Raw genomic sequence first — 27885 nt, forward strand, 5'->3', positions numbered from 1 at the left:
GCTTCTTTTTCTATCTCTGATGCTTAGCACAGTGCTGCTTTATACTAGGTGTTTAATAAATGTCTATTGACTGGCTAACTGCCTTCAAGCAGATTATATTCTCCTGAGGAGATACATGTTCATGGATAAATAAATAGAGTATAGTTTGAGGAGGAAGTAAGCCCTCACAACTAAAGGGATGAGAAAAGTCTTCAAAGAAGAAATTGAACCTGAACTGCTGCTTGAAGGAAGGGAAGGAGACTGAGTGAGAAGGGAGTGCATTCCAGAAATGGAGGAAAGCCTTTGCAAAGGAAAAGAGTGAGGGGGAGATAGAATGTCAGGTGGGGAGTAGACTCATTTGGCTTAAATGTAACACATGTAAAAGGGTCAAAGGGTGTCTATTTGTGTATGTTTGTTGCTTGAGTATCTGTGATTTCTATTTATCCTCCCTGTTTCCCCCTTGTTATCCTCACTCCATGATACCCTTTAGGATAAATTATAAATAAATCACCAGTGTGGTTGGTCCCTAGAGACAGAGAGTAGGATAGTCCGCTGTCTAATATACCCAGTCAAGTAGTTCCTCTAGTTGGTTACCTTAGAGTTCTGTCTTCTCCCCATGGGACAAAGGAAAATGGAATGAGGAGAGAAAAAGGTCTCAGGAGAAAACTTAGAAAAGGCTGAGTGTGGGATCTAGAACTCATATACTTTATAATACTCATCCTCTAAATCCTTCCTATAGATGAGAATGATAAGGTCTGTTCAAGGAATCCAGTCATTTTCACACCTCCCCATCAGTAAGTTGACTTGGAAGGATGACAAGTAGGAGAGTCCCTGTCTCATTGCACCCCTGATGACGTCATGGGAATGGTCAGTCTGCAGGTGACCTATAATAATACCTGGGGGATAGGTCTGATGGGCAGGTGGCCGACCCAGTCCTAGCAACATCAAGCTCTTTCCACATACATGGCAGCTCAATGGAGATGCTTCCGCCCACCAGTAACCTGCCCCACGGATGCTCCAAAGCTCATCATTTAGAACCTAGGCTGAGTTGGGAGCTGATGGATGGGAGAGAAAAGAGGGAGCTGATCACTCTGGGAGCTTTCCGGAATTAATCCTACCCAGGCCCTCTGCCAAGCTAGGAACAGGGCCTGGGAGTCCACACTTAAACTAGCACGAGACTGGAGGGGAGGGGGTTGGGCAGGGGTGAGGGTGGGGGTGTAAGGTCCTCTTTCAGAACAGCCCCTCTCAGAGGCACCTCTCTACTCAATTCCTCCTACCAGGATCTTAGGTCTGACTCTAGGTGTCTCCCCACCCACTCCTGTTTTCAACTTCTCTGCTCCCTTGTCCTTCCTTCTCTCTCAATTTCCCCTTTCTCTCCTAAGCTTCACCTACCCTGAGCAGCCCCACCCAGCTGTGCCCGGCACATCCCATAATAGTCAGCCTTCTCCCTCCCCCCCCCCCCCTCCAAAAAGAGGCGGTCATCCCATAATAGCCACCCACAGGAGACATTCCGCGGTGACCGCCCCCTCCCTGCGGAGCTGCCGGGAGCCGCCATCCCATAATAGTTGTCTGCCTGTTTTACTGGTTACTGCTGTGAAGGGAGCTGGAGAGGAAAGAGAGGGGAGGAGGGAAAAGGAGCAAGGGTCTCCCCTGGGGGAGGACAGGAGAAGCTTAGGCTGGGGGCGGTGACAGGTAGAGGGAAAGATGTACAGGTGGGCGACACGCAGTCCCCCATTACCTTGGAATGGGACCCCTCCCCCTCACCCCAGAGGTGGGCGACATGTCAGGGAAACTGCTGGGGCACCTTAAAAAAGGAAGAAAAACCGAGGTGTTTGGGGGAGGGGGGATTGGTTATCAGGTGTTCCCCCAGGAAGACAATGGTTTGAGTGAAAGGGTTGACCTTAGAGAGTGAAGGGGGAGGGGCAAAGAAGAGCTTTCTTATCCTCCCCACTCTGCACCATCATCCCATAATAATCCTTCAACCCCACTCCCCCTCCCACACACACACCATCCCATAATATTTCCCAGAGAGGCAGTCCTGCAGTAGGTACAAAGAAGCATCCCATAATAAGCTTCCCTACCCCACCCATTCCACTCACCAGGCTACCCCCCCCTCGGTCACATGCAGTCGGTGCCAACTCCCCCCTGCTCCCCCCTCTGGCCACCAAAGGCCTTGCCAGCCCATAATACTCCCTCCTCCTCCCCCTTCCTCCCCCCTTCCCACCCCGCACCCCTTCCTCCTGCCTCCAGTTGGATCTGAGCCTCACCAGCCCATAATATTGGCCAGTCTCCTAAGGCTGCTCCAGCCCATAATATTCTCCATGTCTCCTAAGGCCTCTCCATCCCATAACATTGCCAGAAGCCTGACCTGTGGGCCAAATCCCAAGTCTGTTCCACACATCTCAGCTGTGTCAGCACTGGTCTCTCTCTCTCTCCCTCCCTTCCATCTTCCCTAGATCTAGCTCACCCTTTTCCAGACTCCAATCCTTTTGTCCCAGATTGCTTCCCCCTTTTCCCCCCAAATCTCAGCCTATCTCAGTCCTTGGTCCTGGGCACAGCTCTAATGTCCTTCATTGCCCTTTCTTCCTAGTCTGGTCCCTCCCAGGTTTTTTTTCCTCTCCTTTTCATATATATATATATATATATATATACACACATATATAGGTCTCATATATATATTTATATTTCCTGGAAGCCTAAGGAAGGTAAAACTGCACCAGAGGGCAACAGGGCATTCACCTCTGTGGCTCATGGAATAACCTGCATTTCAGGGAGAGAGGCTGCTACCTCTAAAACTTTCCCTAATGACCTGACATCACAATAATTTGCTTGGCCTGCTTTGCACACTCTGTTCCCTAAGCCTGAATCCCCAGTATCAGATACCCCCTTTTTAAGTAAAGGAAGCCCTAGTTTTCCCCCCAGAAGTACTTGCTTGATCAGCCTCAAGTTGTGAGGTATCAAGCAGGGGTACCTTTGGGCTTCCCAACCCTTTGCAATATACTTTTCCTTTGATGGCCTCAGTTGGCCTTCTACCCCTAGTGAAACTACAAGGCAAGCCATCCTTTCACCGTCACTTCTGTGGGGTATCAGTTGTTTACCATGCATAGATACCTCTTGGGGTAGAAAGATCTGGTATAGTAGAATGAGCCTGGGGTTTAGGGTCAGAAAACCTGGCTTTGAATCTCATCTCTGTCACTTCCTGTGTGGCCTCAGACAAACTGCTTAACTTTTCTGAGCCTTAGTTTCCTTACCTGTAAAATGGGCTGTGATAATCCTTAGGATCATTGTGACAGTCAAGTGAGATAACTTATAGAAAACTGCTCAATAAACACGAACTACGATTAGCTTCAGTGATGTTCGGACTCCTCTGTCATGCATTCAAGGCCTTCCACAATTTGGTGTCACCATCTTTCCAGCCATAGCTCATAGAATCTCAGTTTTGGAAGGATCCTCAGAGGCCTACTTACCTACTTGAAAAGAATCCTCTCTATGGCATACCCAACAAGTAGTTATCTAGTCTTTGCTTAGAGATCTCTAATAAGGGAGGAACCCACTACCTCCAGGACAGACCATTCCACTTGAAAACACCTCTGATAGCTAGAAAATTTGTCGTTATGAGCCCAAATCTGCCTGTCTGCAATTTGAACCCTTACTCCTCATTCTGCCCTATGAGGCAGAGAGGACCAAGTCAGTTGCTTCTTGCACAAGCCAGTCCTGAAAATACACAAAGACAACTATTATCTCCCCTGTCTCCACATCTCTTTTCCAGGCTGAACATCTCAGTTCCTTCAATGAATCATCATACACATGCACTACAGCGCTAAGCAATTCTTTCCACTAGCCTTTGTTCAGACTGTTCCTAATATTTGTGATGTTTTTCCTTCCCCTCTTACCTATTCCATCCCAATTTTAAAATCCAACTCCAGTGGCTCCTCCTCTTTGAAGCTTTTGCCCCTCTTCTCAGTTCTTAGCTAGGTTTTGTCCCTTTCGAATGCACGTCTAGTGTGTTAGAGTTATCTGCATACCTGTTATGACACTGTAAGTTTCCTAAAGACAGACTCTTTTTACTGCACTTTGCATATTCTCTAGCATCTAACATTGTCGTCTGCATACAGAATGTATTTAAACATTTGTTGAATAAACTAATGAAGAAATAATTGTCCTCAAATTTTTACTTAAAAAAAAGATGCTCTTATTCTCTCCTTATTTTACAGAACATAATTGACTAACTGCACATGAGAACATGAGTTGAGGCAGATTTTTTGGGCAAGCGTTCAGTAGAGGTTTCTTTCCCCCTTCTTCCAACACAGGAACACCCCAGAGCATTTTTCCTGTGTTCTGTGGACTAAATATATATTTTTGATGAATCTTCTCAGGGAGTAGGGAGGGGACCCAACAAGCCCTGAAAATGAAATAAGAAAGTCTAGTGTGCTAATGTAGATTGCTGCTGTCCGAGCCCACTATTTTCCTAAACTCTAGAGAAAGTCAGAGTGCAAAGCAGTTCCTCACATAAATGGACTTCATGTAACTCATAATCAGACTAACTTTATGAAACAGGGAAGAGGAAGCAGGGCATTTGTGTGTACATACGTGTGGGTGATGGTGCTCCAGAGAGCTTGCACACGCTGATGTGCATAAAGGGCTGTGTTAATACAAAAGTGAAGGTGGAATTGGGGGCAGAGATGGAGATGGATACCCGGGAAGGTTATTGCAGGCACACGAGTTGGAGAAAAAATGTAATGGCATCCAGAGCACAACAAGGAAGCTGTGGGTCAGACAAGAGGAGTTCTTTCATACAAGTATCATAGTTGAGACTTTTTCTTCCTTCTTCAGATTTTTTTCATGATGAGATCCGGAGATTAAGGTGTGAGAATCATAGAATCATAGATTTAGACTTGGTAAGAGTTGTAAAAGAGTCCCCTTTTCACTCCTCATTTTACAGATGAGGAATCTGAGACCCCAAGAGTCATACAGGTAACGACAGAAATAGGATTTGATCCTAAGTCATCTGATGACAAATAGTGTTCTTTCCAACTGGATCATGATGCCTCTGGAAGAGGAGAGGACAGAAAGAGAAGAAAGAAGGCAATGTAACTGATTTGTGAGCTGGTATTAGGGAAGGAAATGAGCTCCTTCAAAAAGGAACTCAAAGCCCAGAGCACCCGAAGACGGTGAGCAGGCAGAGGACTCAAGGGTGGGGGGGACCCACCTCCACTTAGTGTCTCACTTTCTCCATGAAAAAATGAGGTACCTCCCACCAATAGGGTGAGCCCATACCTTATCCATTTCCCTGGATTTGTGGCCACGCCTTTTCTGCCCTGTTAGTATCATAGAAACTATGGAAAGGAGCCCATAGAGCAAAAGGAGCCCATATCTTTTGTTGTAGGAGCTTGCACTGTCCCAGGAAGGGTGCCAAACCTGGTTCCCTGTGGCAAGATGAGAGCCATTAAGGGCACTAACCACCAGCCATCCTCCTAGTTCAACAGGAGAGAGCGGGCAGAGGAGTCTGAGTCAATTCCCCAGTTTGGCCACCAGGGGTCATTTTACCCTTAAAAATCACACAGTTCGGAATGACCTCAAAAGGACACACAGAAGACCCTCTTTAAGTGACAATGACACAGAGAGACAGAAATACACACATGCTGGGTAACATGTACATAGAAAAATACACATAAAGAAACAGACGCTGACACAGAAGCAGAAGATACATGCAACACCTCACTTTGCTCCTCTGGTTGGAATCTTTTCGTGGGTGGGTGTTAGTGTGTGGGTGGTGTGGCAGCGGGGCCAGGGAGCATGTCAACAATCTAAGAAGCCCAGCCGATTCCTGCTTGTGGGAGGCCCTCATTCTCCTGCCCACCCTCCCTTCCCCTCTCTCTCCCCACTGCAGCCTTCAGGATAAGCTTCTGACATGGGGCATTTCTCCCTTTCCTTTCCCTCTGGTTCTCTTTTCTGTACGAGCTGGGGCAGCCAGCAAGCTCTACCCTACTGCTCCCGGCTTCACCTCCCCACATCCAAACGATCCCCAACGATGCAGGAGATTCCACTATTATTGCCACATTCCTTTGTGTTAAGCACTGCCCTCTCCCTGTAATCCTATTTTTAATCTTTCAATAACACAGTGCCAACGGTGTCCATTGAACAGCTCTCACTTAGGTAAGGCAAATGAATTGATCAGTTGATTTTGTTCTTAAAGGCAGAAGAAACATGGTAGATGAAGGCACGGGGCATTTGTGTTGGGTGTGGGCGAAAGGAGATCAGGAACTCTGATGATAACTTCTCTACTTCACAATTTTGCCACGAACCAAGCCTGACCTTGTCCCATTACTGCCCCACATCAGAGCTTAGAGATGAATTGTTCTAGGCCACACAACAAAGAGGAATTGACTCTGTAAAAGAAGAGAACGATTTCCTACCTCCAATTTTATTAGTCCTTATGACTACCCCATCCCACCCCTCCAAGGCCCAGCGGCATGAGGAGGCACCACTTACAGAAAAACTCTAGTGAGGAGACTTTTCAGTAGGTTGTTCAAGTGGGCATCCAGGTATCCCTATCTTTGGGCAGAGGAAGGAGGGAAGGATTCCTCCTCTTCTTCAAGAAAGATGGTTCCATAGCACTCCTTCTTCTTTAGACTTATATTTTGTTTCTGGAAATAAGGGCTAAGATTGAAATCTGAGTCTGGGGACCTGATCTCTTCCCCACATGCCTTGCTCAGTTGCAGTCTCATAATGGGGATGAGAAGGGAGTTGAAGAGAGAAGTTTAGCCAGGGTTTCTGCTCAGGTGGTTGAATCCTTGATGGACTGACTGAAGGACTTCTCCAGAGGTGTAAGTGAGAGCAGCTCACTGTGAGAGGCATCTTCAGCATTAGTGGAGGCTGTGCCACTTTCCCGATGCCCAGGTAGTCCTTGAGGCCCTTTGGCAGCACTGACTCTTACCCATCGTTTAGTTCTCAGACTTCGAAGGGTATTTCGGAAGCCCTCTGCACTGAAATAGTATACGAGGGGATCTAAGACGCAGTTGGCACTAGCTAACACTATCATCACCACCAATACCTCGCGCACCCTGTCCCGGGCATCAGAGCTGGCATCTACCAGCTTTCCCCGAAGTAGTCCATACACAGCCAGGGTGGTATTGTAGGGCACAAAGCACAGGAGGAAAATGACCAGGTTAGCCAGTAGAAGATGCACTGTCTTCCTACGGCGTTCATTCCCGGTGGTACTGGGCCGGGCCAAGGTCCAGAAGACCCGACTAGAAGAATAGACCATAGTTATCAAGGGCAGTATGAAACCCAGCCCTTCAGCAAGAAGTACCAAGGGCAGCAGCCCGCCCTGCCACAAGTTCTCACTGAAGCTCTCAAAGCACAGGTTGACAGTGATGTTCTTATAATAGCAGGGTGAGGGGGCATGGACCCGAACAGCAGGCACAGCACACACCAGGATCAGGGCCCAGACTCCTAGGCAGAGTAGTCTTGCCACCATAGGCCGGCGTAGGTGGCGGAGACGCAGTGGGTGGACGATTGCAATATAGCGGTCCACATTGATGAGGGTCAAGAAAATGCAGCTGCCGTACATATTCATCTGGAAGGTAGCCCCTGCTGTCTGGCACAGGAGGTCTGGGAAGGGCCAGTAGTGAAGGGCATAGTAGGAGAGACGTAGGGGCAAAGAAAGGGTAAAGAGCAGGTCACTAGCTGCCAGGTTACACATGTAGACACTGACCACTGAGTGGACTCGTAAGGCTCGAAGGAAAACCCACAGTGCCAAGGCATTGAGGGGTAGACCAGCAGCAAGCACCAGACTATAACCCACCAGGTGTAGGTGGTGGTAAAAGCGGTAGTCAGGACACATGGGGATAGAGGCACTGGAGGTGTTGTTGGCCAACATTTCCCCGATAGATGAGCTAAGTTAAGGACATTATCCCTCACGCCGGGCAGGAAGGGCCAGGCACGACCAAGATGGAGTATAGGGAACAGGGAGAAACCAGATATTCCAGTGCTCCTCTTTTGTTACAATGGGGACCTGAAATGTGAAAGGAAGCCCAGGTTGAATAGCCAGAAAGGACATACACATATGCATATCATGACATACTCAATACCTGAAGCAAGCACAGGAAGTAAGTCTTCTATTTTTTTTCCCAAAAGTCCTGAAACCATCCCACTACTTTTTAAGGTTAGCCTAAATCTGTACCCAGATATAAATGAGTTGATTTCCTCCTTTCTCTAATTGAAATTACACATAAACCAGCCTACTTCCCTTTTTCCCTCTTAGTTGAAGCCAGTGTTTCTTTAGCACACATATACAATCTTGTCCCTTATTTATGAAATCCTCGGAGCATTTAAGTACTCAGTTTCCAATCTCCTGGCAGGTTGATGAGCACTCTTTCCACTACATCTCCATAAAGTTTCTCCAATTAGATGGTAAACTCTTAAGGGGTTCATCTTCTACCTTTCTACCCTTCCCCTTTCCAGAGCCCCTAACCCGGTGCTCTGCCCACAGTAGGGACTTGATAGAATTTGCTAGGTTGATCAGAACACCAGGACATGGCTGTCATATCCTGCCAAAGACATATACTGCCTCTTAACCACATCCTGTCACCTTCACAATTGCCATGTTACAAGTGTGTAGAATACTGGGTTCCTGAAAAGCTTTATATGAATACAATTTTCCTTCTAAGTTCCATTCCAATTGAGAGGGCTTTAGCAGCCTTTCCTATAGGACAGCTCTACAATATGTTACAGCTCCTAACGCTTTTAAAGGTTAGATAGTAATTGTTAAATGTTTAGCATAGTGCCTGGTACATAGTTCGTGCTATATAAATGTTAGCTATTATTATCATATTATTATGTTGTACTAGGGTCTCCGCAGGCCCTCCCCATCAAGTCATTAATGACTTGTAAACACAGTGCTTGGCACACAATATGCACTTAACAAATGCTGATTAAACGCGTAAATGAACTAGGGGAACTACTATTTTAAAAGCAAAACTCATTCCCCCCCCCCAAAATAATTGGTATGGTAAAGCCAAACCATCAGCCCTTCACTGATCTTTTTTGTATATTGGAATTCTCTAGGTTTCCTGAGCTCCACTCTTCCCCCAATCTCCCCTAATTCCCTCCCCTAGCCTCCCCATCCCTTTCTCTGACTTGATTAGTCCCTAGGGCCCTGCAGTGGAGCAGGTGGGCACTGTGCCAAGCCAAATGGGAAAGAGAAGGAAAACTGAAATGGGTGGGGGAGGAGAAGGGAATAGGTTGGGAGCAGCTGAAATTTCCGTCCTCTAACCAACACATCTTGTAAAAAGAGAAGGCCCTGAATATACATATGGGGGGAAGAAAGAGGGAGAATGCAGGTAGGAGAGAATGGGCCGGGGAGCAGAGACAGAACAGCTGGCCCAGTCCTGTGGCCTCAGTTCACCAGACACATCTGAAACCAGGGAGCAAACAGAGATTCACAGGTACAAAGAACGAGCATGCAAAGGGAGAGAAACGCAAGCCCAGTAACAAGGAAGTGTACACTAAAACTCATAAACTAGTAAAATGTACAGACCCATTAAACAGGGGACACAGAAATGGTCAGTTAGTTAGCAAGTATTTATTGAGTGCTTACCCTGTAGCCAGCATCGTGCTAGAACCTGGACCCTGCCCTCGAGGAGCTTACACATATACATGCGCAGGTACATACTTACATCCACATACTCATACAAACAAATATACACAGAAAATGCAGCTGACACATATCCTCCACAGTGAGGTAGATTTACACCATCGGACTCAGTCCTCCTGGGCAACTTTCTCCCACATCACCCATACAGATTCCAGCATGCAGCAACCCTCCTTTGAATGTCCCACGCTCCCTCCCCTCTCCATCTCCCACTTTTACCCCAGCGCCAGGCACAGTCTTCTCACCTGTCCAGTAGGTCCCTGTGCTCCATCTCAGTGCCCTCTGAGCTGGGCTGGGCTCTGCGCATTGCTGAGATAAGCGAGGAGGGCAGGGTTGTCCTGTGCAGCAGACAGGAAGTATGAGGGAGATAGCACAGGCCCAAGAATTCCTCCATTCCACACCCCCCCCACATTGGGTACCCCATTGGTCGATGGTTATTGGCTGGTGGTGTTGGTGGGGAGGGAAGGAAAAGGAAAAAGTTTCTGGGCTGAGGTGGGGAGCAAGAAGATGTGCGCATCTGTCAGACAGAAACAGAAAATCACTTTGCCCAACTTCCTCATTTCTAATGGAAGTGCCACCATCTCAGCTCCTACTGGCACAAAATCTCAGAGTCATCCCTCTGGCTCCTTGGCTTCTTCTCCCCAGGTTCCCAAAAGGACTCTCCTTCCTATAGCTCCAGGATTTACACCCCTCTCTCACAACTTTCTGGATTTCAATGGTTTGAGAAAATGCTTTGTAAAGTACTACATAAATGTGAATTATTGTTATAATTAGCATATTATGGGAAGGATTACTGTCCTGGTAATTGAGTTCCGAGACAGCTACCCTCTCTAGCTCCATTCTGGATTAGCCTCAGAGAGGAGGGAGGCTGAAGAATCCAAAGATTATTAAAGTCTTGATTGCTTACTGGTATCTATCTCATCACCCTGACAGTCAGGAAATGCTTTATTCTGCCAGTCCTCAAATTCTACTCTAATAAGTTGAAACTATTCCCTCTGGTTTAGGTTCAAAGGAATCATAGACAATACACAGCCGTCTACCCACTCTGGCTGGTGTTAACTAGAAGCTATCTGTCTGGCCCCCTGAATAGCCAGGCCTCAGGCACCCTGATGCTCTGCAACAGCAGGTTTGGCTCACAGTACAGACATGGATTTTCTGCAAACCTTTGTTCCAACACTTCTGGAAAGCACCCACAAATCACATTCAGCCTCTTGCACGAAGAGCAATCCATTTGCCTTCTTCCCGGGAGGGGTCTTCCAGGATGATGGAGGTAACCCTTTCCATGGGATAGAGAGGTACAGACAGGCTGGGGAAGGATCACAGGGAAAATGAGAGGCAGGATGAGGCAGTGCAAAGCATGCTAAGTCTGCAGTTAGAGGGCCTGGATTCAATTTTCCTACTTGGGACCTGTGTGATGTGGCTAAATCATTTAACCTCTCAACCTCTGTGTCTTCATCGGTAGAATGAGGCAGTTGAAATGGCCTCTGAGGTCCCTATCAGCTACAGATATACGATCCTATTAAATGGATCCCAGAGATTGCCTCCGGTTTCACTGATTACTGATTTTTCTGAAGTTGTGAAGAGTTAATCCAACCACCTCATTTTATAGATGAGACACAGAAGATGTGACTTGCCCAGGGTCATACAACTAGCCAGTGTATGAAACAGGATTTGAACTCAGGTCTGCCTTACTCCAAGTCCAGTGTTTTATGCACTGCAACAAGGAGCTGGCTCCTAGTTTCTACCACATCACTGTCCTTAGCCCAGACCCAAAACCTCTGTTCTCCTCAACTTAAAGTTCTGTTTTAGCCCTTCTCTGTTCTCTTTGTTCTCTCCAACCCAAAGGTCTGTTTTAGTCCTTCTCTACCCTTCCTAAAATCCATTTCTTTCTTTCTATCACCCAAACAACCGCTTTATCACTGTTGTCTTCATTCCATGGGGGCTTAGAGCTAGTCTGAGGCCAGGGTTTTTTCTTTTTTTTTTTTTCAAGAGGCAACAGAAAGAGTAACTGAGAGGATGTGAGTTGGAATCTTAGCTCTGGCACTTATTGTGTGACCTTGGGCAAATCACTTAATGTCTTTAGGCCTCAGTTTCCTAAGCTACAAAATGAGGATTTTGGACAAGACGAGCTCTTAGGTCTCTTCCAGAGAAAGTTTTTATGTTCCTAGCTATTCTGACCTCTCTATTGGCCACCTTGGATGTGGCCCACGGCTCAGCCTCCTGAGAACTGGCCTCACCCTCTTTCTGGATGTTATATGTACTTCCTAACTCCCTATTTTTAACAGCTCAGACAACAAATAATCTACCAAGAGGAATGGCTATTTTGATTCATGAAGTATGACCTTCATGAGAATGTGTTTGATGTGATGCCCTTAGTAAATGTCAGGCTAAGTCAGCCCACATAAAAGGCCCAGCTCGGGTCTCAGCTCTTCAATGAAGCTTTCTGCAGCTCCCCCATCCCCTGACTCCTCTGATTCAGCACTCAGATCCCACACAACTTCTCCTCCCTGATATAAGTGAGTGTAAAAAGTCTGTGAGGATGGACTATGATCTTGGAAATCTGGAGGGACTGGATCAGATTGGAAGAGTCTGTGTCTAGAGATGGATCTGAGCCTTAGTGTTTCCACAAGGTATGAGGATATGTGTCCCTAAGATTGGTGAATTAGTCTGTGAGTACAAGGGTCACCTAGTATAATGGAGACAGCAAAGAATTGGAGTCTCAACGATCTGGATTTGATTCCTGTCATTTGTTAGTCTTGTGACTACAAACAAGTCCCTTCATATCTATGAGCCTCAGTTTCCTCATCTGTAAATTGATTTATAATATTTACCCTACCTAGCTCATATGGTTGTTATGCAGAAAACACTATGTAAATATAATAAAGTGAAATATAAATATGAACTGTTGTGATTAGCCTTTCTCTGGGTCTCCCCACCTGTCCTTATCTTCATTTTCCCCAAGGTCAGAGTTCAGGAACAAAGTGGCTAAGGGTACAGACTGCACACAAAAGAGACTAGCCCCATGAAGACAAGTTAGAAACTGCCTCCATGTAGGCTTGGACCAGTGCCATGAAACCACGTCTACCCCAAAGTCTCCTTCTCACAGCACCTCCCCTATTAGCTACCTCTGAGCTAAGCCAGCATTTTGAGAAGCCTTCCGTTGCACTGCAGTTACCCTAAAGGGGTAGCATATTCCTGTCAGCCTAGGTGACAGTGAAGATCTTAGGGGAATAGCATAGACGTGGTAGGAAAGTATCCAAGTATAGGGTATTGACCCAGGAAAATAAAACTGGGTGGGGCAATGCTACTGGAAAACCCTGAGAAACCTAGAAGGCTGCTAAAGACTGCAGGCATCAAGAGGAACATAGAAGTAGGGAGTTGGGACAGGGAACTCAAAAGAACCATGCCTCGTTAAGAGACCCTGGGCCACAGAGAGGGCTTTTCTAGGGAGGAGTTTCCCAGATACAGGTCTCAAAACTTTGGGGCCTGACTCTATTCATCTATGAACGGAGGTTTTCTTTTGAGTTGTATTTCATTCAAATACATTCCCAGGGACCAGAGGCCAATCATCACCTTCCCGACTCCCCTTCCTAGGGGTTCTGTGTGCACTACTATGGGGTTCACCCCACCCCTGCCAGTGACACCCCCATACCTGTATTCACCACTGCTCTGCCGATACCTGGTTCTTGCTTCCGCTGCACTCTCCAAGCTGGGCTGGTAGGACCTGCTCTAGAAGCAGGTTTAAACACACCCACTCTAGCATATCCTGGCATGTCCTTTTCCTGTTCCCAGCATATAACCGATCCCAAGCAAGGGGGAGGGAGACATATTTAGATGCATACACAGGAATAGATACATTCACACACAGGAATAGATACATGCACACACAGGAACAGATACATGCAAACAAAGGAATAGACACACACAGAAATAGATATGCACACATAGACCTGCCTCTCCCTGCCCATCAAACGAAGACTTTCCCCGCCTTCAGATAACTCCTCCACATAAACACTTTTTTTTTTTTTGGAAAGACTTCCTGACATACCCACTTTGCAAGTACCAAATGAATAATAAGCATTGCTTCTGCTCCTCTTTGCAGTTGCCCTCACATCATTCTTCCTCTGAGAGCATCTCCTCCTTTCTTTGGATCTGTAAGATTGCTTAGCACTGGAGTAGGATCTACCCAGTGACTGCTAGTACTCAGGAAATGTCAAAGGTTAATAAAAGAAGTCACACCAATATGAGGGTGGGACAACTATCCAGTGAGGAGGCTGGGCAAATATCAGGGCAGAGTTTCTCAGAGCAGGGCTTTCTCCTCCTTGGGGAAGGGGTAGAAAGGTAAATGAACCAATGTCCCTTTGCCCCCTGCCTCAGCCCCCATGGATTCGGTCATTTCTTTTTGTAAATGATTCCTAGATATATTTATCCAGCCCATTCTTTCTGTCCTGAGCTCCAGTCTCTTATCCCCAACTGCCTAATGTATGTTTCAAACTGGATGTCCCACAGGACAGGCATCTCAAACTCAACATGACCAAAACGGAACTCATAGCTTTCCCTCTAAACCCATGTCTCATGTAATTTTAATCTCTTGCCAACAGATGTTTGTAGTATCTGTCCCCTTTATTCTCACAAAAAAAACCAAAAAAAAACAAAAGAGAGAGAGATAGCTTCCCTGTCTTGCCCATGCTGGAAGCTCAGGACAGGGTCACACTCTAAGTTTTGATCAGGTCCATTTACAAGCAGCCCCTCAAGCAACCTGGTGGTCCTCAGCTTGACGGGGCTCACTGGTGAACTTAATTCAGATGGCCTATCAGTACAGTTTACTGCAGCTCAGATCCACCAGCCTAAGAGCTGGGATTACAGGTGCCTGCCACCATGATCAGCCCTCTGTGTCTTTCTGGCCACTCACACCCGCAAACTGCTAGGTTAGGCCCTAATCATTTCTCAGTTGGATTCCTGCAGTGGACTCTCTGCTTCAAGTGTCGGCTCATTTTAATCCATCTTCCACATATCTGCCAAAGGGATTTTCCTAAAGCACAAGTCTAACTAACCGTGCCGCCTCCCCCTGCCCACCCCCTTCATTAAACTGAGGTGTCTTCCTGTTTCCTCAGGGTCATATAAAGACTCCTCTATTTGGCTTTTAAAACTGTTTGCAACTTAGCCCCTCCCCATCTTTCTAGACTTTTAACATGTCCTCCACAATCCAGCCATACTCTGGGACTTATTGTTCCTCACACAAGACACCCCATCTCCAGCTCCCATTGTCCCATTCACCCCCTCCCCGCTTGGAATGCTTTCCCTCCTCATTTCTGACCCTTAGAATCTCTGGATTCCTTTAAGGCTCAGTTTAAGAGACACCTCCTTCAGGAGGCCTTTCCCAATCTCCGCAGCAGCTAGTGCCTTCCCCTCTCAAACATATATTATGTATTTATCTCATATAGACTGATTTACAGAATGCCTCCCCCTTTAGGATGTAAACTTCTTGAGGGAAAAGACTGTTTTCCCCTTTTCTTTGTATCCTTAGTGCATAGCCCAATGCCTGGTTTATAGTAAGTGCTTAATAAATACTTCATTAATTAATTACATGGAAGACATTAGAGACTCTTGGGCTGCCCAGATGCAGGGATACCTTTAGGCATCAGAGATGTGCAACACTTCCAACTTCTGGATCAATGGGATCGAAGATCTGCTTTAATCACAACCTCCAAATTTGCTTAGACCTTCAACTTCCAATGGCAGGAAGTTGCTTCCTTTATACCCCTTAGATGAGACAGGTTTTTCCTCTACAACCTAATTATATGACATGGGGTAGAGGTTTCCTAGGATTTTCATGCAGCTCTAGGACAAAGGGATCACGGATAAAATGGGATCCAAGACTGAAAATAAATGCTTTATTTACAGGCACCTTTTTGGGGAGCACAGGTATAAGGCAGGTAGATTTCCTCATCACAACAGCAAATGTCCTTCTCTGTTGCCTCACTCCTACGAATGATGTGAGAGTGGGGTCAGGGGCCAGATGACAAGAGGCTGGGAGGGCTGGACCGGCTGAGGCCAGATTGAGGGACAAGGATCTTGCCAAAGGGTCCAAGAGGGATGGTGTGTTTGAAGGAATGAGGCTGGAGAAGGGGCTGGGAGCGGACAAAGCTTAGACAATGAAAAGCACTGGGATGGATCCAAGGGACCATAACCTCTGATATCTCTTTGGTTTCCAAGTTCATCCCCCATGGCCCAGGGTTACACTGCTGAACTCCTGGCTCCAGAGCAGTATAGCCTCCTCGCCTTTGGCTATGTTCAGTACTGAATATGTCTCATTCTTCAAACATCTCAGGCGGTACACCTTGGTGGATATTATGAAAGGAAGAGAAGGGTATGGGACAGTAGGACGCAAGATGGAGGGGAAGGAGCAGACTCAAACTCACAGAATGCTTGAACTGTAAGGCACCTTTCAGACCATCCATCTGGTCATCTTCCAGATGAGGACACTGAAGCCCTGACTTGCCCACAGTCACATAGATGATAGTCAAAGAACAAGGATTAGAACCAGGTTTCTTAACTCCCGATCCAATGCTTTCACCACTACATTTAACTGCCTCCACTAACCCCCTCTACTATCTTATCCCATTTCTCACCTAGGGAACACCTAGTTTTTTTCTAAGAATTAGGGAATCAATGAAGAGGCTCTAGATGGAGGCTTGGAATAAAAAAGGAGGAAGGAGGTGTGGGTGGAGACAACTATTCTCTGCTTTCTAGCTGCTCTCAGAAGAGCTCACGAGAGACTGGCCTGCTCGGGGCGACGCTGCGGGGGTTCAGTTTAGGGATGAGGTCTATGTTGGGGTAGGGCAAATCCAGGATGGGCTCACCTTCTTGTCCTGGTTACGTAGCAGACACTGGTGGCTTTTAAAAGCACAGTAGTTGGGGTACTGCATATAGTCCGAGTCACAGATCTAGACCAGGAGTTAGGGATCAGAGGGTAAGGGGGTAGAATAAAAACGACAACTCACATTTCCATTACAAAAATCACCGATGGTGAAACTGAGACCAAAAAAGCTGAGATGACTTGCCCATCTATGGTCGTCCCAATAATAAGTGTCAGGGCCAGGGCTCACACTCTGATTGCCTTATGTCTGATTCCAAATCCTATGCCCTTTCTACATTGTCACACAAACTTCTCTAGTGGAAAGAGAATTCAATGGCCGTCTAGTTTAGCCCAGACCTAAGCATCTCTGACATCTGGTCTCTCTTTGAAGACTTGGGTGGGTACTCTCTCCTGGGACAGCCCATCTTACTTTTGAACCATTCCAACTGTAGGGCAGCTAGGGGGTGCAGTGGACAGAGTGCCAGGCCTAGAGTGAGGAAGACCTGAGTTCAAATCTAGCCTCTGACACTTACTAGCTGTGTGACCTGGGCAAGTCGCTCAACACTATTTGCCTCAGTTTCCTCATCTGTAAAAGGACCTGGAAAGGAAATGACAATCCACTCCATATCTTTGCCAAGAAAACCCCAAATGGGTTCATGAAGAGTTGGACGTGACTAAAATGATTCAACAACAAAAACTATTGGAAAGTTTTTCCTTATATTGTGCAAGAACTGCCTCTCTGTAACTTCTACTCATGATTTGTAGTTCTGCCCTCTACCAGGGTTTAAGTATAGCAAGCTTAATTCCTTGTTTTTAACCGCAGTTCTTCAAAGATCTGAAGACGCTACCATGTCCCTTCTAAGTTTTTGCTTCTCCAGGGTAACCACAGCCAGCTCCTTTAACGGATGCTTGTAAGACACGTCTCCCAGTCTCCTTACTCCGCTTAGGACAGGTGCGGGAAACCTGAGGCCTCAAGGTCACATGCAGTCCTCTAGGTCCTCAAGTGCACCCCTTTGACTGAATCCAAACTTCGCCTAAACATATCCCCTTAATAAAAGGATTTGTTCTGTAAAGCTCGGACTCAGTCAAAAGGCTGCACCCGAGGACCTAGAAGGCACATGTGGCCTTGAGGCTGCAGGTTCCCTACCCGTCGTAGGAGTTTTCCCTAATCTGGTTTAATGGTTAGAATGCTGGATTTGGAGTCAGGACAATCTGGGCTCCGGTACTGATTCTGACACTTAGAGAATGGGTGATCCATAGCGAATCATGTAACCTCTCTTGAGCCTTAGTTTGTTCATCTGTAAAATGAGGTTAGGGATGGCACCAACTTCAAAGGGTGGTTGTGTGGTTGTAAGGACCAAAGAAAATGATGCATAGGAAGTGCTTTGTTATGTATCAGCTATTAGGACCACCGAACCCTGTGGGGCAGCCAAGGTAAGACTGTTTCCATTTTACAGATAAAGACACTGAGGCTCAGAGGAGTGAGGTAAGTTGTACAATCAAACCTGTGTCCCCTGACTCCAAGTCTGGTCCTTTTCTCACTTCACCATTGCTGCCTGTCAACACATAGGCTCTAGCAAACATAAATGACAGAAAAAGACTCCAAAAAGATCTTGAGGAGCTTAAGTGATGGGTCAAATCTAATGGACAGCACAAACCCATTAGGTTAACATATTGATAGAGATAAATATAAAGTCCTACCCTTGGGTTGGCATCAGTTGTATGATTAAAGAAAGGGGGAATATGTGGCTAGAAAACATTTACATGAAAATGAGTTGGGTTTTCTGGTGCATTGCAAATTCAATATGTCTACATGGTGATACCCATCTTTGGAAAGAATCTGGGAAACCTCAATGTGGGAACTCCTTCCATGCTTGAGAGGAGCAGCCTCTCTCAAATCTCAACAAAACTATTTGTTTGCTTATCTGTCTTCTCCTTTAAGCCTCCCACAACAATACAGTGAGATAGGCTACTATTATCCCCATTCTGCGAAGAGGAAGCCAAGATTCAGGGACAACAAGGGACTTGATGATGATTTCACAGCTAGAAAGTCTCCAAGGTGGGATCCAAGTCCTGCACTCCATTCACTAGGAAAGTGCTGAATAAACCTTAGAACTTTTCAAATATGAGCTTCTAATAGCTATTGCTCCCTTTCATCTTCATATTTGATAAATAAAGCATGATGCTCATTCCAGCATCTACATAATTGAAAAAATCCAAACCACTGAATAGCACAGAGCCCCAGCAGCTCACTTAGCTAATGTCCTTCCCCATTCTGACCCTAATTCATTAATCACCACCGGTCACTTAACCAGTTCTGAATCTACCTAAATATGCTGTCCTCTTTCCCTCTTGTCCACCATGAACCATCATTCTCATTTTCTTAGAACAGTGTCATAGGAAGCAGGATATGAGGGACTCTAATTCATCCTCCCAAACACCGCAGGTCCAAAGCACCTTCTCCTCTTCTCCAGGTCCCAGTAATAATACCCCACATTTATACAGTCCTCCTCAAACATGATCTCATTTGAATCTCACAAAAAGCTTGTGAGAGACATAGTGCCAGTTATTATTGCCCCCATTTTCTAGTGAATAAACTTGTCTAACATGAAGGGGTGGTAGGCAGAAGGGTCAGTAATCTGTCTCCAAGCCTAGTGCTTTTTCCATGATACTAAGCTTCCTCTCACTGACTGCTGAATTGCTAGGGGGAAGAACCAGAAGCCGAGAAGGGTGAGAAGTGGCTGCTGGGGATTCTCTTCCTGGGGAAGTGGCTAGAGTAGAGGATATGAGGAGAAGGGATTGGGAACAGAACTGGTGGTGGTGATTGGTCTCCAGTAAGGAGATGGGAGGTTGGGGGTGCTTCGCAGTTCATGTTCTTGTTTGTCCTTCGTTCTCAAAGAAAACCATGACATCATGGAGGTGATGCTGTGACATGCAAGCGAATTGGATTTAAGTGAGGGAGGGGTGTGCAGTCACCAGTCTCACTTTCTCCTCCGGAGCCATCTAGGTCCAGTGGCCAGATACACATCCGGACAACTAGAGATGGCCCCAGATTTGGTGGAAGACTTAAAGCCAAGGTCTTTAGCAGGTCTCAGTTTGACTGAGGCAACACCCATTTAGTGATTTAAAAAATGAGGCAAAAATGGTCTCTTTAACCTAGTCCAGAAAAAAAAAATCCAACTGGGAGGGGAAGACCCTCAGATTTTCTGGCCAAAACAGAAACAATTCCTATTGACATTTACTCTCAATCAATCAGGGTGTAAACAATAACCAAGTGGGGTTGGTCCATCAATGAGAGAGTTCATAGTACCTACTAGAGAGGAGAAAGCATATCTTTCTGGAGATGATGAGAAGGTGGAAGGTGTTCAGTGTTTCTGATTAGTAGCTAAGGACTGAGTAATGGGGCAACTACTAATTCCCTCTTGGCCTCCCTATGTTTACTTAAGCTTCTCTTTCTCTTGCTGAAGGGATGTGGAGCAGGAGGGAGAGGGGAAGTATCCATATGGGAAGTATCCATAGGTAATATGCCTGGTAGAAAAAAAAGGCGATTTCAGAAAGTAGGGTGAGGGTTGGGTCAGTGAGATGAGGAAACAGAACACTAGTGGAAGAAGGGAGAAGGAAAGGAGGCAGAACATGGTATAATAAACAGAGAACTAGACTTGTAGTCAGGAAGAACTGGGTTCAAATCCTGCCTCAGACATTTACTAGCTGTGTGACTCTGGGAAGGTCATAACTTCTTGATGCCTCAGTTTCCTTATTTGTAAAATAAGGAAATCACACTTGACAGCCTTGTGGGCCTTGATGGTCTCTTCCAACTCTAAATTTATGATCTTAGGAGTCTGTATAATAGGATTTTAGAACCAAAAGAGACCTTTGAGATCACCTAGTCCAAATCATCCATTTTCCAGATGTGGAAACTGAGGCCCAGGGTAGTTTTGTGACTTCTCTAAGGTGAAACAGTTGGTTAATGGCAGAGCTGGTAAAGGTCCCAAGTTCAGTAAACTTTCTACTGCTCTATGACCCTACCTCTCCTTGCAGGCACAGAAATTAATCTTCCCATTTCTTTGGGAAAGGGAGGTTGGGTGAAGTGAAGAAAGTACAGTTCTTTTGTTTCCAAAGTTATTGAGCCAAGTGAAAGATAATTAGGTCACATTGTGAGGGCTGGATATAGAACCCAAATCTCATCTCCTTCTCTAAACCATAGGCAAGCAACAGTAAAGCATATTGGAAATGCTCTAAATTTGGAAAAGACGGGTCTGAATCTACCTCTGCTACTCTGTGACAGTGGGCAAATCACTTAACCTAGCTGGGACTTATTTCCTCTGTGATCTTTTTTTCTCAAAAAATCAAGAGTCTGGACCAGATGATCCCTAAGGTATTTTTCAAAGACCTATGATCTATGTATGACTTGCAACAGAATGGTTGAGTGGTGAAGAAGTCAGAGGACGATGGGTCACAGGAAAAATTTCTGACCTTGGAGGGGTAATCTCCATCCTGGAAAGAGAGGAACTCAGTCTGCAGCCAGCTAGAGACTCGGGTGTCCTCACAGCCCTTCATAGCCAGCCGACCACACCAGAAGTCCATTCGAAGCCCCCCAAACAACTCCAGGCCATAATACCGGCCCTCCATTTTAGGGCCCACCTGCAATACAGTGTAAATGTATAGTTCTCCTCCTTAAACCTTCCTCTCAGCACTACCCCAAGACCACGATCCTACCTCCCAAAAGAGCCCCAGAGCTATGATTATCCCCAGCAATGAGTTCCCTATGGTCATGGCTGCCTAAACTAGGTACCTGGATGCCTGTGGTGGTAGCCTGGGCAGAGAGCAGGGGGCTGAGAAACTCTTCACTGTGGGCTTCATTGCAAGGCTCCCGCTTCAGAGATGCTTCTGACTGGCACTGCTCTAGCTTCAGGGAGCAGAATGCACAAAACTGGCAAGTGTCCATGTGTCGTCGCCCGAGGCTGTCACACACCTGGAGGCAGAGAAGGCTATGAAAAGAGAAATGCTGGGCTAGTCTTCTCCCACCCAAGAATAACCTCTGGGAATTGATTCTAGATGTAAAGACCTTACAAAAGATGAAGAAGAAAATATGCAGCTAAATGGGCCAGGACAAATAGGTAGACAATAAAACTAGATCCAGGTCTCAGGCTCCCTGGAATGGGATCCAGGTTCTCTGGGTATCAGAAGTAAGATTCAGGGTAAGTAAGGGGAGAAAAAGAGGAGAATTGGATTGGGAAATGCCAAGGGGAAAGGTGCAGAGCTGGATTCCAGGACTGGAGTCTGGTCTCATCAATTTAGGGATCTGAACAACCAAATTTAAGTCCCTGCAAACTCTGGAATGGATTTCAGGTTAAGAGGTCTTGACTTTTCATTCACAAAGGTATGAAAGGAAAAACCCTTTACAGAAAAAGGGAAGAATCAGAAATGAGTTAATTCATAGTCTAGCACAATGCGTAACAGGCACTAAAAGTGATGTTTGTTGAATGCAATTTTAAAAATTGGATGTCATGTTGGAGAGGGCATAATAGTGCAGGCAGAATGGGTAGGAGTTAATTAACAGAGGCCATATTAAATGACAGAGGCCACACTCTATATTTTACAGTGCTGGGCACTCTAAATACATTCTTGCTCGATCAAGCTGAATTGAATACCGTGTTCCCGAAGCCATAAATCTGTTCTTCAATATGTTGCCAGGCTTTGGTCACAGGGATAGCAGGGCAGCTGCTTGAAAGGATTGCGTAACACAATACCAACAGGGCCTCCTCCCCATGCAGAGAGAGAAGACTTGGGAAAGATGTCTGAGGAGGGGTGGGGAAAGTGCTGTAGGCAGAAAGACATGCACCATGACATAAAGACAAAAGAAAGCAATGAGGCAATTACAAAATAAAAAGTAAACTATATACCCATAATTCTCCTTCCATTAGCCACCCAACACAGGGCCATAAGCCTAACTCCTTGAAAAGAATCTTAGAGATAATTTCATCTAACTCTCTCATTTTACAGAAGAGTAAACTGAGGCTAGGAGAGACAAAGTGACTTGTAGGTTGCAGAACCAGAACCAGATTTTCAGCCACTGAAATGAATGGGCACATGACCCCTCTCCCTCTTGCCCATGCCAACAGAGCCTATAAAATCAAGTCCTGGAATTCGCAGAGTAGGGGGTGGGATAATAAATCAGTCACAGAAGTCCTAGTGGCTTGACCTAGGGAGCTGAGACTGCTACATAAGTCCACAGAGTGGTATTTGAGGGAACCTCTCATTATCTTTTACCTTCCAGAAGAATCATTTTCATCCTCTTGGGTGGTCTTGTTCTGGCCCCCCAGGGCCTGGGCTGATCGAATGAGTTCCCTGATGCCCTCGATTACTGCAGGGCTAGGGTCCTCCTCTCTCACTTGGCTGGTGAAGGGGAGATTGGGAGATTTTGTGTGAGCCTCACTCTTCTTCCTTTCCAAAGAGAGGGAAGACTGTAGTAGCTCCCCCATGTCAGTGTGAACCTGCTCATGCCAGGGCAGATAAGTTTCAGGGCTCAGTGTCTCTTCTGCCATGGAGAAAGAAAGAGATGAGAAAAGAATGGAAGGGGGGGAACAATTAGGCAGGGCAGCCTCTGTAGCTTTCTCTCCCCTATTACAGGCTCATACTGACAATATGCTATTGACTCTACCCACATTCACCTGAACATTTCCATGTGCATATAGGTGTACAACTAAATATATAGGCAGAAATAAACACAGACTGAATCAGACACGGACATTTATAGATGCAAAAAGCATGGATTCAGAAATGTGTCAAGTATAGAAACAAATACTATTGTTAAAATAATTTAAAAATACATATTCCACATAGGACATAGCAAACTGGCAAACTGGTGGTGAGAGGGAAGTACTGTCTTTGACACCATCCCACCACACCTAGCACCATTCCCCTCTTTCTTCCTTAATCCTTGCTTCCTTATCACCACCACCACCACCACCACCACCATATTTAAATTAAAGAATGTTGGATCTATAGGAACTTTGAGACTATCTAGTTTAACTCAGAAGAGGAAACTGAGGCCCATTCAAAGACCCAAGGTGACCAAATGTACTTAAAGTTAGAAGGGAAGAAGGTAACTGGTAATAAAACAAAAACTTTTGCTGCACATTTCTCTGTTAAAGGTTTTATATCCAAGATATATTGGGATCAGATGGAAATTTATAAGAATAAGAGTATTTCCCAAATGATAAATGGTCAACGAATATGAACAAGTAGTTTTCAGAGGAAGAAATCCAAGCTATTAATAACCAAATTTTAAAATGCCTTAAATCATTAAAATACAGAAATGAAAATTAAAGCAACTGTGCGGTTCTACTTCACACCCATAAGATTGGCAAAGTTGACCAAAAAAACAAAAAGGAAAGTTACGAATGCTAAGGGACTATGGGAAAACAGGTACATTAATACAGTCTTAGTGGCACTGTGAATTGGTGGTGCAGCCATTTTGGACAGCAACTTGGAACTATATCCCCAAAAGTTATTACACTGTGCATACTCTTTGACTCGGCAGTACCACTGCTAAGTCTATAAACAGAGAGATCAAAGAAAATAGAAAAGGACCCATCTTTTTGCGTTGGCAAAGACCTGGAAACTGAGGGAGTATCCATTAATTGGAGAATAGCTGAACAAGTTATGGCATATGAATGTGATGGAATACTATTATGCTGCAAGAAATGATAGAGGGATGGTTTTAGAGAAACTTGAGAACTCATATGAACTGATGCAAAGTGAAGTGAGCAGAATTAGGAGACTAATTTACACAACAACAACAACATGGTAACAACAAACAACTTTGAAGGACTTTAGAATTCTGATCACTGCACTCTGGGGTCATCTCCAGTTGTCCTGATCTGTATCTGGCTACTGGATTCAGATGGCTCTGGAGGAGAAAGTGAGGCTGGTGACTTTGCACAGCCCTCCCTCACTTAAATCCAATTCAACTTCAAGTCATGACATCTCCTTCCTGTTGTCATGATTCTATTTGAGAACAAAGGACAAATCACAACACTGTACTAACTATTTTCCCTAAGGACTTATGATGGAATATGCTACCCACCTCCTGACAGAAAGATGACAGACTCAGGTATAGAATGAGAAAATTATTTTTTGGACTTGACCAATGTGGGAATTTGTTTTGCTTGACTATGAATATTTGTTACAAAGGTTTTGTTTTTCTTTCTTTTTCAAAGTATGTGTGTGGAAAGCAGAAAACAGATTTTTGTTAATTGAAAAAAATCTATAAAACAAAAACAAAACAAAGAACCAAGGTGAAGGTGTTAGCTTAAGATGCTGTACCCCCCCCCCAAAGGTAGAATGTGCAGGTGAAGGAGAAAACTTTGGGGATAGCTATTGCCGACCCATAAGGCCAGTCATATACAAACACAGCACACAACATATAGATAGATATAAAGGGTGTCATTGTGTGGCTTGAAGGGAGGCAGAATAGACATCCCTAGCCTCTTCTCCCCCAACTCTTCTCCAAGGGAAACTTTATTTTCTGTCAGAAGTAAGCGGTTGGAGTCAGAAGCCTGGCCACTGTGCTTTCCTCATAGAGAGGAGGTACTGGGCTAGAATTAGGTCTATTTGCTCCCTTAAATATTATTAATCTAGGGGATGTGGTTTCAGGTTCAAGCTAAACTTCTGATTGCTATTTCTTAATGGGGAAAGTAGGACCCCAAGCTTTATATCCAAGGTTTGACCACTTTCCCACCAAATGCCATTTTCACAATGAACATACAAGTGACTAGCAAAGAAACTCAAATCTCCAAGTTGAGAGCAACACAGAAATCAGAGAAAGTATACAAGAGAAAATATACCAGACAATACTAAGTGAAGGAGCTCTTCCATTGGGAGCAAGGTAACTCAGCTCAACCAAGAGAGAGAATCCCAGACCTTACACAAGGAGAAATTTCCTGAAGTCTCAAGGGTAGTAAGCTGGGGATAAGGACATGACAGAGGTTGCTAGCTCCTTTCATGTCAGCTTCTTCCCAGAGTCTTATTCAGCAACCTGAAGCAGAGTTTGGTATTGTCTATCTTCTCTCTTGGAGCAGGATGCCAGAAATACCCGAAATCGTCGCAGAACCCGAATAGACTCAAAAAGAGTCTCGAAGAAAGTCTGATGGGAGTAGAATTGCCCTCTCTTCTGCTATTGTGAACTCTGCCCTGCCCCTCACACAGGTGTGGGGCATTGATCTCCACAAATGAGGAGACAGTCCCATACCAAAGGGCTTTGGGACAGGGGTTACATATATATCCACAGCAGCCCTACCAGCAGACATACATCCTGCTCCCTTACTGGGGATGAGATCAAAATCTTCATGGCTGCTTGAGGGAGCTCACCTGTTGTGACATGGGGCAGGCTAAGAGGGACTGTTGTGCTGTCCATCTCGGTAAAGGTCTCAGGGGATGAGAGAGGTGGGGGTGACGGGGAGCACAAGACCCTCTGCAGACGGAAAAGAAGGGGAGTGATGGGGAGCAAAAGACTCTCTGTAGAAGGTTGGGGATGGCTTCCCCAAACTGGGTGCCCCACCCCCTTATTCCTCAGCCCCTTGTCAATATGTCCCCCCAAGAGATCCTAGGCTGTGATAAAATGGGATCCTTTCAGAAGGCTGAATCCTCAGAAGGGATTCCCTGTTATTAGTGTATTAGTGTATCTGAGCTACATCTATATATTGTAGCTTAACATTTTAATTAGATCACTGGGATCCCTTTAGAGAAACAGAAAAAATTGGCTCTGTCTAGGCCCACTCTCTCCCTCCCTGTTTCTGCTTTTCTTATTTCTGATGCTATCAAGTTAACAGGGATGTTTGAATGCAGCTTGAATACACAAGAAATACCCCGTATTTCCACTGTGTAAGCAATTTGCAAAACATCAGACTATGAAAGTATACCTTTTCCCAGATTTGCACCCCCCCCCCCATCCCCATGAGTTCCAACTCCCACATTGACTTCTCTCTCTTCTCTTGATGCCGCCCCTGGACACAAAGACTTTTTCCCCTCCAACCTCACCTTGGCATAGTAGAGTCGGTTGGAGCAACGGTACTGGGTAAACTGACAGAAGGACTCAAACCAGGAAGCATAAGGTAGGTCTGTGCAGACAGAGCCTGGGGATTTAGGGTTTGGGGGTTAGGGAACAGGGGGTTGGAAGTGGTGAACAGAAGAGAAAACATCATTCCTGCCCACCTCAGGAATGAGGGGCTATTGTCTCAGTGTGATGCCCCTTGCCCTCCTTTCCCCAGAGACAGGAAGGCAGGGCTGGGTGGTTGGTTCCCCCAGCCCTCACCTCCCCCCAGTGCCTCAGTTTCCCTCAGTCTTCATCTGCTTAGAGGCTCACCCTGGGGCAGGGTGCCGTGGTTCTCATATTGATCCAATTGAACAAGTTTGTGGTTCTGGCAGCCCTGGGTTGCCCGGAGGCGGCAGGCAGTCTCCGCTTTCCAGGCTGGGGTCAGTGCTGAGAAGAAGCGCTCGTATTCGGCTGGAGAAAGTGGGGCGCCAGGGACAACGGGGTCTGGGGCCGGGAATGGGGCAGGTGTTGGGGCCAGCAGGATCGCTGCGGGCAGGGACAGACAGACAGATGGATGTATGACGGAGGGATGGATGGATAATGGGTAGATGGATGGATGGACGGATGGATAAGATGGACGATGGACGACAGAAATGGGTGGATGATGAACGGATGGATTGGTATGGTAGATGAATAGAAAGGTAGACGATGAGTGAACGGACAGAGGAGGGGAAGATATCCCAGGACTCCGCCCTCTTGCCCCCAACACCCACCCTAGGCCTAGTATGGGGGACCCTGGGCCTCACCCTCCAGAGAAAAATTGAACACCAGAGATGAGACTAGAGACACTGGGTATCGAGCAAGTGGGGAGAGAGCGCGGGACCTCGGGGGACAGAAGGGGCACAGCTCTCTCGGGGCTCTCCAAAGGCGGGATATTCCAGAGAGAGGATGAAGGGGCCAGGCGGGTATCGGCAGAGATCTCCCCAGAGGAGGCTGTCCTGCAGGAGAGAGGAGGCCTCACCTGCCAGGAGGGGGAGGGGAAGGCCGGAAGCTTGGCTTCTCATGGCCCTGGAGGCTCGGCCGCCTGACGTCCACGCTAGCCTCCTACCTCATTCGCCAGCCCTCAACTGGCCCAAAACGGAGCAGGGTAGGGGGCGGGGCCTATGAGAACCAGAGGCGTGGCCCTGGAGACGGTGAAAAGGACCGGTCTCGAGAGTGGGGAGGGCGGAAGGAGGCGTGGCCTGTTGAGTATAAAGGAGCTCCCCTCCCCCCCACGGGGGCGGGGCCTGGCTCGGAGAAGATGGAGTAGGGCGGGAAGGCGCCGGGCCTAGGCCATAGTAGGGCGTGGCCGGGACC

General features: G+C 46.3%; 2 protein-coding genes across 3 annotated transcripts; both read right to left on the minus strand.

The window, feature by feature from the left end:
- Positions 1-4253: 4253 nt before the first annotated feature.
- LOC118849678 (acrosin binding protein) lies at positions 4254-27746 on the minus strand. 2 transcript variants are annotated; one of them, XM_036758621.1, is made up of 11 exons: positions 27551-27627; positions 26860-27075; positions 26535-26629; positions 25866-25968; positions 22764-23031; positions 22145-22313; positions 21286-21465; positions 20967-21134; positions 10798-10940; positions 9880-9972; positions 4254-5029 (listed from the first exon to the last, which is right to left on the minus strand). In XM_036758621.1, exons 1-11 carry the CDS (start codon positions 27591-27593, stop codon positions 4984-4986), a joined length of 1524 nt encoding a protein of 507 aa, XP_036614516.1. In that variant the 5' UTR covers positions 27594-27627; the 3' UTR covers positions 4254-4983. The 2 variants fall into 2 exon arrangements, with proteins under 2 accessions (XP_036614516.1, XP_036614517.1); XM_036758622.1 differs by lacking the exons at positions 4254-5029; positions 9880-9972; positions 10798-10940 and adding exons at positions 15508-15974; positions 16498-16581 and having other exon boundaries at positions 27551-27746.
- Positions 6571-7949, minus strand: LPAR5 (lysophosphatidic acid receptor 5). The gene has a single exon (XM_036758623.1). The coding sequence runs from the start codon at positions 7859-7861 to the stop codon at positions 6758-6760; it is 1104 nt and encodes a 367-aa protein (XP_036614518.1). The 5' UTR covers positions 7862-7949; the 3' UTR covers positions 6571-6757.
- Positions 27747-27885: the final 139 nt, after the last annotated feature.

Source organism: Trichosurus vulpecula, chromosome 5, assembly GCF_011100635.1.
Source record: "Trichosurus vulpecula isolate mTriVul1 chromosome 5, mTriVul1.pri, whole genome shotgun sequence".
In the NCBI taxonomy this organism is placed as follows: domain Eukaryota; kingdom Metazoa; phylum Chordata; class Mammalia; order Diprotodontia; family Phalangeridae; genus Trichosurus; species Trichosurus vulpecula.